Here is a 14,778-nt window from a genome sequence, read left to right as displayed (position 1 = left end):
TGTAGTTTTCTGTAGTCATTGTGTTTGACCCGCTGATATGCTGATAATCAGTTGCAATAAGTGTCAGATCAAGCATCAACTAAACAGCTAAGTTGCTTTTCATTAATTGTTATTGTCTGTTTTCTTGAATTTCATAAGTTATTTGTCTTATTTTCTTTTTCAAGGGCCAAAATTGATAACCAGGGTGCTTTTGTGTTGGGTTCAGGATACTGTACCAGTGACTGTAAGAACCTTACCATTAACTCATAATATATTTCATATATATTAAAAGGTATATTTGAAAATGAAAGCCAGGGCTCACGTTTCAGTCAACAGGTTATGTGGAGGGCAGCGTCAGGAGCAAACAGTCTTTTCTTTTTTGACGTCAGTGCTAAATTAAAATGGGAAGGCGTTTCAACTTTTGATTTCACACTGATTGAAAAGCACCTGAAGGCAGCGTCAGACCGGATGTTACGCCGTCTTCATGTCCGCACGTCCTCCAGTGTTTTTGAAAAAGCGGCGGTTACAGCTTCGCCGGTGTTCCAGATCAACTGGCGTTTAGATCAACTGGCGTTGGTCGAACAGATGTGTGGCAGTCTTGCGTTTCAGTAGCTCCTACCGACAAACCAGCAAAAAAACGCCAAATGTGTCATCTGTGACACTTGTGAGGTTGTCTCAAACACACTCCGTCAGTCTTGATGCTGTTGAACAACAAAATGTTTAAAAATGTGGCGAGTTTACCTGGTGATATCCTCATGCGCGACGCGATCGCGAAAACAGCAAACAAGTAACACCACGCCGTTGTTGTTCACAGGACAGCAAGAGTAAACGATCGGGAGACTCTTGTCGTCGTTATCGTTCCACTCGCACGGTTTATTTCACCGAATTCAGCGTTTTTGCTCCACAACTAAAGCGAGCAGTTTGCTCTGTGCACTAACATGGACTCGAGTCAACCAGCGCCACCTCTGGCCAAGTGCCACAGCCTACAGCCAGATCAACCTGTGACACACATCTGCACCACGTTTGATTTCGTTTCTTGCACAACACATTTGTACCTTTCAATTGTGTCTGTTTGTGAATCATGCAAATAAACCTTTGAAATGAATGAAATGATATCATATATTCCTTATTGGCCTACATTTGTACAAAATTCCAAATTATATACACAAAGTCATAGAAATCACCACTCCAATTGGTCATCATGATTTTAATATTCTCTTTTTCCATAACAATGAAATACACCTTGGACAAATATGACACATCAATATTTCATTAGTGTCGTCACATCACATCCTGTAAGCATCATCTGCCTGTGTTCTTTCCCTGGAAATTAATATTTCCAGCCAATATAGGCAATCCATCAACATGGCTGGAGAGTTGGTAGTTATATATAAAGTCAGTGACTCAGGTGTGTCGCTTGGTTTGTCATCTGTTTGTGAGACTGGAGGAGACGCAATCTTTTGTTTTAAATCTTAGTTAGGAAGATTCCTGTTTGAAAACAAGCACGTATTGTGAGAAATGCAAGAAGTACATCTGCAGAAAGTACACAGTTACATTCTGTCCATCATGTGGACAAAATCGAAAATGTTGAGCATTGAAAAACTGAGAACGTTGGGCAAGTTCAACAGAAATGTGTTTGTAAGAACGAAAAACCAAATTGTTCCTAAAATAGTTATGGAAAGTCTAACTGTTGTATGTCTGTGTTCTACATGTTTATCTGATGGGAAATAAAGTTGCTATTGTTTCATTGCAGTTTTTGAACAATTCTGAGTGGATTTACACAGTACGGGTCAAAATGACCCGCAACAAAATCAATGTCATTTTTTTGTTCTTCAACATAATACAAGGGTTCATTTCCAAAACTTGCTTATGATCTTCAATTTGTAGCAGATCCACTATCACACAGCACTATCACACTGCTGCCATCTGTGGCCAAATACCATAGCCCACTACTAGATTAACTTGTGACACATCTTCACCTGCTGCTATGATGACATTGAGTAGAGGCTGAGTGGCTGCACTTACCCCTGGTACATTCAAATCTACCCACAAACATGTTGAAAGATGCAATGGCAGCAATGTGGATTGTCAACACTAAAAACAATCAGTAAGCAAAGACAACAGGGATCACTTTTTACTGTTTATTTAGCACCCACAACATTTGTAGTCGCCTTCTGCACAGGGAAAGTCCACACACACTGTGTGGTACCACTTTCCACAGAAGGTGCATTCAGTCTGCAAGATTGAATGAGATTGTCAGAGTCATTGTCTGACTGTTTATTACTATTCACCTGCTGTGAATTCACAGTAACTGCCATCTCCTTACAAATGTTTATTAGATTAACCACACTTATACAGACTGTATGTAACAACCAACTCTAAAATGTTTTTTCTCAGAGAAAAGACACAGACAGACTACGCTAACGACATGTGATGTTACAACACTAGTGAAATATTGGTGTCATTTCATTCTTTTCAAAGGTTCATTTGCATGACGCACAAACAGACACAATTGAAAGGTACAAATGTGTTGTGCAAGAAACGAAATCAAACGTGGTGCAGATGTGTGTCACAGGTTGATCTGGCTGTAGGCTGTGGCACTTGGCCAGAGGTGGCGCTGGTTGACTCGACTCCATGTTAGTGCACACAAAGTAAACTGCTCGCTTTAGTTGTGAAGCAAAAACGCTGAAACCGGAGAAATAAACCGTGCGAGTGGAACGATAACGACGACAAGAGTCTCCCGATCGTTTACTCTTGCTGTCCTGTGAACAACATCGGCGTGGTGTTACTTGTTTGCTGTTTTCGCGATCGCGTCGCGCATGAGGATATCACCAGGTAAACTCGCCACATTTTAAACATTTTGTTGTTCAACAGCATCAAGACTGACGGAGTGTGTTTGAGACAACCTCACAAGTGTCACAGGTGACACATTTGCCGTTTTTTTTGCTGGTTTGTCGGTAGGAGCTACTGAAACGCAAGACTGCCACACATCTGTTCGACCAACGCCAGTTGATCTAAACGCCAGTTGATCTGGAACACCGGCTTGTTGACGAAGCGATAGCAGTGGGGGTTTTTTTCGCTTCTCTCCAGCACAGGAACAAAACACAAGTAAGCCGTGTTTCTTTTCTCTTTTTTGTCACAAAGAAGCAGAACATGGGTTAAATTAGCCGACATTGAATGGTTTCTGGCTGTTGTTAGAGAGAGCTAACCTCGCTCAAGTCGGCTAAAGCTAACTAGCAGAGTGGCTAGGCTGAAACTTGAACTGCGCAGTTGCGTTTTGGTGGTTATCTTACGTGACCGAAATTTAAACTGCTGCACTTCAAAAAAAAAAAAAATCGTAAACATAGTTGCTAGAAAGCTAATTTATACTCTTGCCGGTTTTGTAACTTAAAAGCTTATTTGGATCTTGACAGATGTTCCTTTAATTTTTGTAGGCTCCTGGTGCTTGTGACAGCCTTTACTGCACCAGGATCATGCAACAGCAGCAGTATTCAAAAGAACGTGGATATGGGCTCCTGGGGAAGCTGTGTCTTGGGCCAAAAAAGCTGGAGGGAAAGACCTTCTACCTGGACAATGTGAAGAAACAGCCAACAGTCCTGCTTTTGGAATCCATCTCTCTTTTTGGAGGGGTAAGCATATGTTAAGATAGCCTGCCAGTGGAACCTTTTTTTACAGGCGCTTAAAAGGCTGTTGTTTAAAGGCTGTCGCATTGTATTTAAAATATATCTTCAAAAGTGTCTGTAAGAAGACAGACACTTTTTGATATAGATGACAAAAGCATCAATCTTGAGTCTTTTAAACCTTTGAATAATGGATTTAGTCTTGAATTCTTCACGCATACAACCCTAATAACGAATATATTGATCGTCCTCACTGATCTGATCTTTTCTTTTGTATGTCATTGCCTGTACTCGTGTCTGTTTTCTTTAGAAAACAAAGTATTATTACTGTTGATAAACACTTGATAAGTCCAAATGGTCAGTGAACACTTACAGTACATCCACTGGACTGAGGTTAGATTTTGCATTCATCAGAAACTCACATGGATATTGTTTTAATTATTTTTTTTTTCTTTTGAAGAGGGTCGAGAGTTTTCTACACAAGGATGTAAACTTTGTTGTGACTGGAAACAAAGAAGGCCTGGACAAGAAGAGTATTGTTTCCAAGGGTGGGGCAAGTCAATCAGCCCAACAACTGATTAAGCAGCGGGACAACGGCCTCATCAAGCAGCGACCTGGAACTCCCAGGCCAATGGTACTTTATCTCCTTTTATCACTTTCAGTCAGGCTTTTGGTTAGCTATCAAATACCACAAATCTATTTTGGCAGATGATTTACTGCCCTGAAACCTGGAAAGCTACTCTGAAAACATTCTAACACAAGATCACTAAAAAGATCAAACTCATTAGGCATTAGTGTAAGTTAAAATGAACTACACTGTATAACTGCACTGCATTTGTGTCTATAGGCTTGCAGCAGTCGAGGGAAAGCGCTGCTCGAAAAAGCCATTCGCAACAATGTAAGTCAATGAAGACAAAATTCTCTTTATAAGTACTGATGATGTATTTTGATATTTTAATTCTTCACTGTCTCTTTTTTGATGAATCTGCCTTGTAGGAACGACTGCAGGGAAGCAGTGTTTTGTCCAGTGCTCGATCATGGGGAGTCAAGATTTTGCATGTGGATGGTATCCTTTTGACTAAATTTAATGGAATTTCACAACACACCATGATTAACATGCAGTGAGCCTATGCTCACAGCAGATGGCATTGTGTGATTGCTCATGTTTTCTTGTATGCTGCTATTTTAATGCGGCTTTTAATTGGAGTTGTCTGCTGTGTACCAGTTTGTGGCTGTTTATCTTGTCCAAGGAACAATCAGAAACTTGGCAAAGCGCTACATCAAATCCAGACTGTTCCTAAAGTGGCTGGACTTGAACTATTGTGTTATTTTCAGTACTCAAAAGTATCTTTTTAGGAGAGATGTCTACAGTGTCCTTTGTACTTTGTTTTAAACTCAGTGCCCAGATTAAATAAACATTATTTGTGTTTTGCACATTGAAAGTTGTTCCTTAATGTGTTATCAGATGTCCTCTGTTATCTGAAACATTTAACTCGAGAGAGCTTCAGTACTAAACACAAGAGGGCAGAGGTGAGGTGTTTGAGCTGTTTATCTTTTCACATCATTTGACAGATTTCCTGTTGTAGCGGTTTTTAGATTTTAGGGCTGGAAAATGGTAACGATAGCGAGCAAACACATGATGGAGACCAATTAAAACTGAATGAAGTAAAAGATATAGTTGATGTTGGTTTCATATTGATGATTTTTATTTTTACTGCAGAAGACTGGCACTAAACATCAAGGCTCTCCTGCTGTCAAGGGTAAGTCTGTGGTTATGTTTTGATTCAATTTCCTCACATTTGTACTTTGGCTAATTTATTTGTCTTTTCCTTCTCAAATCTGCTGACAACAGCTTTGGCTTTGAGATCCCCGTATCTTAAAATTGAAGACTTGAGCAGGTGAGTTCCCTCTTTTGAGGAGTTCAGTTTATATTTAAGGAAGAGAAAGTTTATTTCTTTCCTTTAGAAATCAGTCAAAAAAAAAAAAAGAAATCAGTCACGCCTAGTTTTAGAATAGCTTAAAATAACAAGATACTCCGATGTTTTAAGTTAATTTTTTTTCTTCCCCAAATTAAATCCTAGTCAGTAAAGATAGACAAGTTGGGATTTAGCAAGGCAAAGGAAGGTTTTTCTTTCTCCCCCAAGGCCTGCAAAGCCTCATTTAATGGTTCGGTGTCAGATTCGAGCCTTTTTTAGAGGGTTAAGCATACTGACAGTGAAGCAGCAGTGGGGGGCAGTGATCTATCCCATTGTTTCTGCCCGTCTTGCCCCACTGGGTGCTGGTTCTGGAGGTGTGTATTTCAGCCCAGTTGAATTTCTTGTAATGTGACGAGCTCCCCTCCCACTGAGGCAGCTCCCCAGGAGGCCAGAGCTCAACTGGATACGATTTCTATTTGATGAGGCTTTGCAAGCTCCACTGCCCCTTCCTGCAGGGGATCTCTGTGTGCTAACAGAGCCCATCATTTGCGCTCTCATTTCAGTTAATTGATGTGATCTGGCTAATGTGTATGGGCCATTGCTATGACATAGAACCCATGGCATCTGGACTGCTAGATACAGTCTATCTCAAATAAGTTTTTGAAAAGTGGTTAATATAGCTTCAAAATGCTTCAGTTATATAATTACTGTATTACTGAGTCAGTCTTTATATTCTTAGTGTTGTAATGTTGAAACATTGATACAGACATTTTTATTTGGTTTTTCATTTTTTCTATTGTTCCTCCCTCTGTTATTCTGCCATGTAAACAGGAAATACAAGCCTTTGCACATGCAGTCTATGACCTTCCCAGATCTGTACTACGCTGGTCGATTCAGTCCCTTTGAATGTCCTCCTCCTCCTCGGTTTGAAAAGAAGACAGAGATGGAGGAAACCAAAACAAGGTTTGTTCACATGTGGTTGGCTAACTGTTTGAATAATACTGATTAATAAATATATATATATATATATATATATATATATATATATATATATATATATATATATATATATATATATATATATATATATATATATATATATATATATATATATATATATATATATATATATATATATATATATATATATATATATATTACAAACTGTTTGATTATTTTTCATTTTTGAATAAATGGTTGAAATGATGGTGGAAATAAATTGCACTCCATGAAGAAAGTGTTTTATTGTGTAAAAAGTATTTTGAGGGTTCATAATATTTGTATTTTTCTTAATTAGGGTCAAGAAAGTTGAAAGTAGCATTCAAGAAAAATCCCAAAGTAAATCCCCACTTAGTTGTAACCCTTCACCTTGGCGACCACGCAAAAAGGACCCTTCTTACTGTGAATGCTGCCAACAATCATTCACAAATCTGGAAGAGGTAGGAATTTTTTTTTTAATTATTATTTAAAGCAAATAGAAGTTGGTTCCTTTGGGTGATTTTGTTCATTTTCATGGTGTGGGTTTTTGTTTTTGTTTTTTTTTTTTGTCCTTGAAGCACTTGCAGTCCAATCAGCACCGCACATTTGTGCTGGATCCTTTGAATTACAGCTTGGTGGATGAGCTTGTGGTTGATATGCTTCCAGAATTTGATCCCAATCCACCCCAGCAAGAAGAACTGAGCAGGTCAGCTTGGATTATGAAATATTTTGATATAGATTTATTTATATATTTTTTTTTCTGTTTTCAACTGATTGTCTGTATCCTTCTCTAGACTTCCAACTCCTTTGCCTATCCATGATGTCTGTGAACTGGAGCCTCTTTCTGATGCCGAGACGGAGCATACTGTTCAGGCCCTGCGGAGACGAGGTTCATCATTAAATACTCACCTTTCCAGCCCTACCAGGGGTCCTCTTTCCTGTCCAGGCCCTGCCAGTCCATCACCAGGAGTTCAGTTTACCGTCCCAAATCCAGGCGCTCAGTCTTTCAATCATGTGACAAACTGCCAGCTGCCTGATATGCATCCTCAGGCTTTGAGTCCAGTCATGCCTGTATTAAAACCTGAAGTAGAAGCCCAGGACTCAGTCAATCAACTGCCTGAAATTCAGCGTCTCTCTCCATGTCCCCTCTCTGACCCCTTCTCCCTGCCTCCAGTCCTCAGCCCCCAAGTCCCCTATTCCTACATTATAAATCCTCAAAGTCCTTACTCAGACCCCCCTGTCCTCAGTCCCCAACCATACATCACAGAGGAGCCTGTGGAAGGATCAACTGAGGATGGTGTGTTTACATTTGCCTCAGCATTCAGAGATTTTCTCTCCACCCCACCAATTACCTCTGGGGCTGTGACCAATGCAGGAAGAGCAAAAACGGACAACGTTGTTGAGTTTGCTGGGCTTGTGTGTTCTAACAGAGATTTGGAGTGCACCACGCGATCTTCTGGTAGATCTCGTTCCCTTCCTCGTCAGTCAGAAATCGCAGTAAACTCCAAAAAGCGCAGTCGATCTGCCAGCCCTGAATGTAGCAACAGTAAAAGGATGAGGACAACAAAGACTGGTAACAGTGATAGCTGGACGGGACAAAATATTAAACCACCAAAACCACAAAGTGACAATACAGCAAAGAGTGAATGCGCTTTACTCTTGGACAAGCTCCGTTATGAAATCTCTCAGTCTTGTCTCAGTTCAACTGTCTCTTCAACATTTACTACTGTGGATATGTTTGGTTTAAAACAGACTTGTAGTACGTTTTGTTTTCCGAGTGCACAGAATTTAGCTCGATCCTCTGTCAAAATTGACCCGGTTGCCACTCAACCAGTCGACTTCCACACTGATAAATGTCACAGTGGGATTTCTAGTCAAGAATCTCAGCGTTCAGTATCTCACTCTACCTCAATCTGTATCGAGCCAGGCCTCATCCCAGACCTGGCAAAGCTCTCTCCATCATCCTCAGAGTCAGACTGGGACTGTGACCTGCTGTCACAGCTGGGCCCGACCTCAGCTACACCTCTGGCTTCCACTGAACAGAACTGTGAGCTCGACAAGGAACTACTCCACAGGCCGTGTCCCTGGATGCACAACACCAGCTACGAGTCACACCTGCATACTGTCCTTAAGCCATCAACCCCATCCGCCTCAATGTGCGGGGAAGAAAGGGACCCTTTTAGCAGGACTGTGGTACAGATTGTAGAGGTTCAGCACTGACAGCTATTTTCTTGACTTTTTTGTGAAAGATGCGAAGCACAAAAGCCCTTTGTACACTGAATAAATATTTAAAATTAGGGCTTAATTTCAGATTTAATTGTCTTCTGCATTACATGCTGATTAATTTATCCTGCATCTTCCCAAGAATTTGAATCCTGTTGATGATCATGTTCCTCTTGAACCCTCATTGTGCATAGTCCCCTTAATAGTATTGTGTGTTGTGCTGACTGCAGTCGCTCAGGCAGCTCTGTTCGGGAACTTGTGGCGATACTGAGAATTTAATGAGGCCTTCCTGAAAGGGGGCATTATTCAATTACTGTAAGTGCTGCGCCTGGATCAGGTCCCACATATGCTGGTGTTGATGGTCAAACAGACGAGGCGTTCACAGGGTGGAGGACTGACGAACTGTGAGCCAAATCACCTGATTAATGTCAAAAAGCTCTTCCTGCATTTTGAGGGTGGGCCAGAGGACTGGCTTTGTCAAGGAGAAGCAAGTCAGGTTTATTAGATATACAGTATGAGGTCATCTACCACTAAATACCATTTTTGGACATCTTTGATATGATGAAATGGTCTATAAAGTCCAGAACTCACTGCTGCTTCTAAACATGAAAAAAAGGTCACAATGTGACAAAGGGAATGCAACATGATTTTTGCATATGTCAGTTGTCTCTGGGAATGTGAATTGAAACCTTGTACAGTGTTTTTTTTTTTTTAATAAATGTTTTTATTCATAAATATCCCCCCTCTGTGTGCTTTAAAAAGCTTTTTTTTCCATGTGTGGTGAAGACTTTATAAATGCTGACTGTATGTCAAACTTAAATAAGTGATGGATGAAGCAAGGGCAGCAGCAAGTCGATGTGTCCCGTTTGGCTCATCAGACCAGCTGATATGAACAGTATTTGATATGTTCTCCTCATCCCAGTTTTCATTAATACTAACTGCCCAGTTTTCACCCAACCGATAAGTGAATCATATTATTGCGTATATATAATTCAAATATATTCATTTACATAATTCTTTCGGGATAATGGCTTTAATTCAATATTAATTATAAGAAAATGTATTTATTATTCTAATCGACAGGGCAAAGAAAATACACTTAGCTCATCTGCATTATAAATAATAAACCACTGTTTGAAGTGCATTAGATGGATGGCATGCATTTGAAGTCCTTAAAATAATGCCTGAATCTTGACGGTGATATCAGGTGTTTCCCTTCGGGCTCCCGGGCCCGAGTGCTGGATCCATTAGTGTGTGGGTGGTCCCGTCACGCCCCACGTGCCGCTTGTTTCCTCGCGCAGCCTCACTCAGTAACGAGGCCGGCAGACAGGTGTGTGAAGCCAAGCAGCTCAGGGCAACACGGACACACAAACACCATGTTACCCCAGCCTAGAGGAGGAGGAGCCCCTTCAAGGTGTTTGTAAGCGCCGCAGGCGGACAGGGAGTGAGAAATGCGGGCGTACAACGTGAAGGCACCAAGCTGCTGTGTTTGTTTTCACTGTCAACAACAACAACAAGAGTCCTGCTACAGCTCCGCTCACGGCTGGTGTCGGTTCATTTAACGGCGCTGCACGGAAGAAATCACTGGGACTATGTGAGCATCATGCTCGCGGTGAGATGCCTGCTGTTCGCTACAGTGTACGCACGGTACGCCGAGACAGGTAAGAGGTTCCCACGCTTCAAACACAGAGCCAAATACTCGCGATGTAATAAATAAGTAGGGACATCAAGAAGCTCACGGCCAGTTGTTGATTCTGGTAAGTAAAACTTATAAATGACCTTTTCGCCCCACCTGTGTGCGTGTCCTCTGCAGCTCTGAGAGAATGGGGGAGTCCGGAGGGAAGGCTGCCGCCCGCGGAGGAGGTCGTTCAGCCCAAGCGACTCCTGCAGCAGATCCACACTGAGGAAGAGCTCCTGCACAGCCGACTGGACACCCGGGTCAAGAACCACCCAGCCGGTGAGCAGGTGAGCTTTGCCTGCTTTTGTTACCGCCTTTTTTGTTGTTGTTTTTACACCTGTTGTCCAAACCATCAGAACTGAACACGTCATTTATCGTCATTAGATTTCCATAAATATTAGTTTCTACATTTTCCCCACATTGAGATCAGATTAAGACAAGAAAGACATCAAGAGTAGACCTTGTAGACCCCCCCCCCCCCCCCCAACCAAGATGTTTTCTAACACTGCCTTTAGTCAAACATCCAGCAGGAACAGTTTCATAAATGATGCAGAAAATCTTAAAAATGTAGAGTAGAAAGCGTGTCTGTTAACTGCTCTTAGCAGACTGAAATTAAAATTTTCACATTTTTAGTTATAGTTTTGCTGATGTGGGTCATCTTCATGATATGTAACCAGGCTGTATTAATTTCAGATTAGTTTACTGTGCATAAAGCTGGACACTGACAGTGTAAATCAACCTTTGCTATTTGCTACAGAGAAAAGATGGAAACTGTGTAATAAATCTGCTCTCTGTCAAGCTTGTTTTTCCCTCTATGCCTTCTCTCCTGAAGTCATCTGTCTGTCACATTTACACCATTCTTTAACACCCCCACCCCCCACACACACACCAGGGCATTAAAAAGGCAGCTAAAACACATCCCACCCCCTCAACTTCAGCCTTTTGCTCCTTTCGGCCTCATCAGATGATATTTCACACCTCTACCTGTCCTCTTTTGTTGCCTTTGCTGTAAACGCTGTCAGTCAGCGGCTGTCAGGTCAGTGGATATGACATGGGTTTGACCTTGATGTGCCCCTTGTGGTCAGCGTGTTGTCTCGTGATCTCTTTCTGCTGATACCAGAGGTGCCCTTAGACTTGAATTTAGATATGAGATGCAATCAGCAGGCTTACTTTACACTGTGCTAGCTGCCGATCGCTGCACAGTGATTATTTTTTGTGATTATGCATCGTAAGGATTTAAAGTGGGCCTATTATTCCTGTATCCAGCTTCATATTTTCAGTCTTGGGCTCTACCAAAGTAGCTTTGCATGATTCTCAGTTCAAAATAATCTTTATTTAACTTATACCAGGCAGCTGTGCATCCCTTTAGTTCATCAACTGTCTGAATCGTGCAGGTGTAGCTCCACACTTTGAGCTGGTTGCCCTTCTCAAATAGAAGGTTTGAACACCAGGTGGACGGGGCTGCTATGTTTAGACCCGTGTGAAGTCTGACCTTTAGTCTCTTACCTGTACACACATTGACGTGAGTATTTGAAGTATATACACAGCATAAAAAAACCAAAAACAAGGAAAAGCTTTGCAGACTCCCCTTAATGTTGCTGTAAAACTGTCCCCAGCTTTAAATTTGTAATTACGAACTGGAAAAAAGATTTTAGTCTGGGATTTCTCCCAGTTTAGAAAAACGTTAATGCTGGCGTTCAGATCAAGTGGCCAGTTTAAAACTTACAATAGGGCGGTTTTCAATTGTGGGTACAAAATGTAGCTACAATTGCTGTATGTTATTTCCTCTGCTTCCCTGTCTGCTATTGTGCTGCCAATAAAAGCCAAAAATAAGTCTTAAAAGTGCTGATCGCACTTGTGACCTGATGCTCTGAGTTTGACTTTGGACAATGTGGGCCTTCCTAATGAAAAACTCTTATTTGATCTGTGAGTCATAGCTATGAAATCCAGTGCTCATATCCAGTGAAAGTATGAGAATATTTTTAATGAGTAAAGCTCCACTTTAAGTAACAGTACACACAGTCATTCTCAGTTCTAAGGTTTTGCGTATGAGGACATAATAAAACCAGTTTAGAAACACTAAGCCAAAATAGAGAAGCAGTGTGTGGAAAGACCAGGTGCACCCCAGGATTCAGTTGCTGTAGAATCACCTTTAGATGCAATAACTTAACTGACCTAACTTTACAATGGTAGGTCAGTCCATTGAAGTTCAGGCATTCATTTATGCACGGCTTTCCTAAGGTCATGCTTGAGGTCTGGATCTCTGTAACACCTTCAGTGTTGATCTCTTTCACCATTCTATTGTAGATTTGTTGCTGTGCTTGGGGTCATTGTCATTTGATGCAATTTCAGTCAAGTTTTAGCTGCCAGACCGATGGCCTTATATTTGACTCCAGAATATTTTGGTATACGGAGGAGTTCACGGTCGACTCATTGCCTCATGTCCAAGCTCAAATCATCACCCCTCCACCACTGTGCTTGTGGTATGTGGTGTTAGTGTTGATATGCTGTGTTTGGTTTTTGTGCATTACGGCCAAACGTCTCCACTCTAGTCTAATGTTATGTTTTTTGTTTTGTTTTTCTCAGTTCATCTGAGGTTGTAGTTACTGAATTTTTAGACCTGCTAAGTTATTTTAGTTTTGTTTGTTTTTTTGTTATTCCCTTGTACGTAAAACCTTTTTAGTGTGACTGTATAGTCTGGTGCAAGTACTGAGTTTTAAAAAACTGTGGGTCCATTTGTATCTGTGGACAACAATGTAACGTGTGAAACTAAACTGTAGTGTGGCCTGAATTATGATCAAAATTTAAATAATAAAAATATAATAGTGAGAGTGCTAATGGAGCATTTGTATTGCTGCTCACAAGCCCCGTTGTGGTCTTTTATTGTATGGTATATGGACCCAGTGGAGGTTTAGATTGATACTAAGTGGTTTGCTGAGAGTGCAGGGTATTACTAATGAGACCTGCCTTGCTGCTGGCCAGTGAGCACTGACGGGAGCTACTACAGAACTCTCTTTTAATATGGATTGGGCTCACCTTGGAGCAAGGTTAGACGGAGACAGTGAGCCCTCAGCACAGAATTTTATCCAAACGCCGCTGGGTGGATAAGATGTCTCCTCTGGGAAAACATTCGTAAAAAAGGATATTCGTATTGTAATTTTGCTGCTTATATTTCCTCTGCCACCTATAGCTTCTGCTGCATATCCGCTCTGCTTATAAGGATAATCCTTTTATTGTAAGCAAGTTTTAGTCTCTATCCAGGGTCTATAAGGTATCATCTTTCGTTTGAAATGTAAAACCCTCCGAGGTGAATTTGTGAAACAGCAAAAAGTGTCTGCGTTAGATTTTGACCATATTTTTAAAGTTAAAAAGAAGAAAAATGCCCATACTGCACACTAAATTTGACATCAGCACACGTTACTAAAAGATCAGCAAATGTAGAGGTCAGCTAATTAGTTGGTCGGATCAGATCCAATATTCATCCAATTCTCCTAATTGGGTAGAATAATGTGCACATGTGCTACACTGGCTCAGATGCTGCCACCGCTCTGCGGTGTTGAGAACGTTCCCTCATCCAAAGGAGTACATTTGTGACTCGAGAGGCTCTCCTGAACGAGCAGAATTATGTTTATGAGAGCAATCAGATCTTTAAGATCTTAGCAACATTGCATTTGGGTTTGTTTTGTTGTTGTTTTTTTAAACCCATCATGATTAGCGCAGTATGGCAGCTTCTGTTTTCACTGACACACTGCTAATCAGCTGAGAAGCATTCAAACTGATTTGGGTTCTCACTAAATAAAAAAACAACTCTACAACAGTAATGATGGTTATGACTTCACATGGTGACGTGAAGAATACCTGATGTAATTATACAATAGAGTGGGGTTCTCCCCCCCCCCCTCCCCCCCAAAATAATGTGGCAGTGACAGTGTCCACTGATGTAGTGATGAAACCACAGGGAAGATGGCTTCAGCATCTTTTAGCTTGAGCTTTGTGTTTTGGTTCATTTGCCCTGCGTGGTTGGCCTCATTTTCAGTCGACTCTTAAAAGTCAGAGTAATGACTTAATGACTACAGAGACAAGTGTTTTGCTGTGTGCTTCATAAAAGCTGGATTTGCCCAAAGGAAGGGAGCATGAAATCTGTTCTGTTTGTCTGATTTGTCTGTTTGTTAGCAGGCTAACATCCACAGTTTTCAAGATGTCATTTAAAATTTTGTGTGACGGTAAATACAAAACAACTGATTTAATTTGGGTGAAAATTGGGTCTAGGTCACACCAAATGTGAAAAGCAGTAAAAATGTTTCTATTAACTATCCCAAAGAGTTGATTCTGTTCATCTGGATGTAACGTTTTCAGTGGGAGAAAGCCGCTGAAAAAAATTTTC

The 14,778-nt window shown here is 41.0% G+C and overlaps 2 protein-coding genes across 6 annotated transcripts in view; both read left to right on the top strand.

The window, feature by feature from the left end:
• The first annotated feature begins 428 nt into the window (after positions 1–428).
• dbf4b (DBF4B-CDC7 kinase regulatory subunit) lies at positions 429–9,451 on the top strand. Its single transcript, XM_026178687.2, has 13 exons — positions 429–517; positions 3,022–3,087; positions 3,414–3,608; positions 4,060–4,233; positions 4,447–4,497; positions 4,596–4,665; positions 5,065–5,129; positions 5,320–5,359; positions 5,452–5,497; positions 6,347–6,478; positions 6,813–6,954; positions 7,072–7,199; positions 7,288–9,451. The coding sequence occupies exons 1-13, from the start codon at positions 464–466 to the stop codon at positions 8,711–8,713; spliced, it is 2,589 nt and encodes an 862-aa protein (XP_026034472.1). The 5' UTR covers positions 429–463; the 3' UTR covers positions 8,714–9,451.
• A 486-nt stretch (positions 9,452–9,937) lies between these two features.
• The window catches only part of adam11 (ADAM metallopeptidase domain 11), a 34,843-nt gene continuing 30,002 nt past the window's right edge, over positions 9,938–14,778 (top strand). For 4 of the 5 annotated variants that reach the window (XR_013910770.1, XM_026178680.2, XM_026178681.2 and 1 more), the window contains exons 1-2: positions 9,939–10,377; positions 10,530–10,681. Coding sequence is in view for 4 of the 5 variants with exons in the window: in XM_026178680.2 (XP_026034465.2) it covers positions 10,320–10,377; positions 10,530–10,681 (210 nt within the window). In the remaining variant the exon portion in view is untranslated. Of the gene's footprint in view, positions 10,378–10,529; positions 10,682–14,778 lie in introns of all 5 variants that reach the window. The other variant, XM_026178678.2, reaches the window with a different exon arrangement.

Source organism: Astatotilapia calliptera, chromosome 8 (assembly GCF_964374335.1).
Source record: "Astatotilapia calliptera chromosome 8, fAstCal68.1, whole genome shotgun sequence".
Taxonomy (NCBI): Eukaryota; Metazoa; Chordata; class Actinopteri; order Cichliformes; family Cichlidae; genus Astatotilapia; species Astatotilapia calliptera.
Note: the sequence above shows the minus strand (reverse complement) of the source record. Positions and strands in the feature narration are given on the sequence as shown.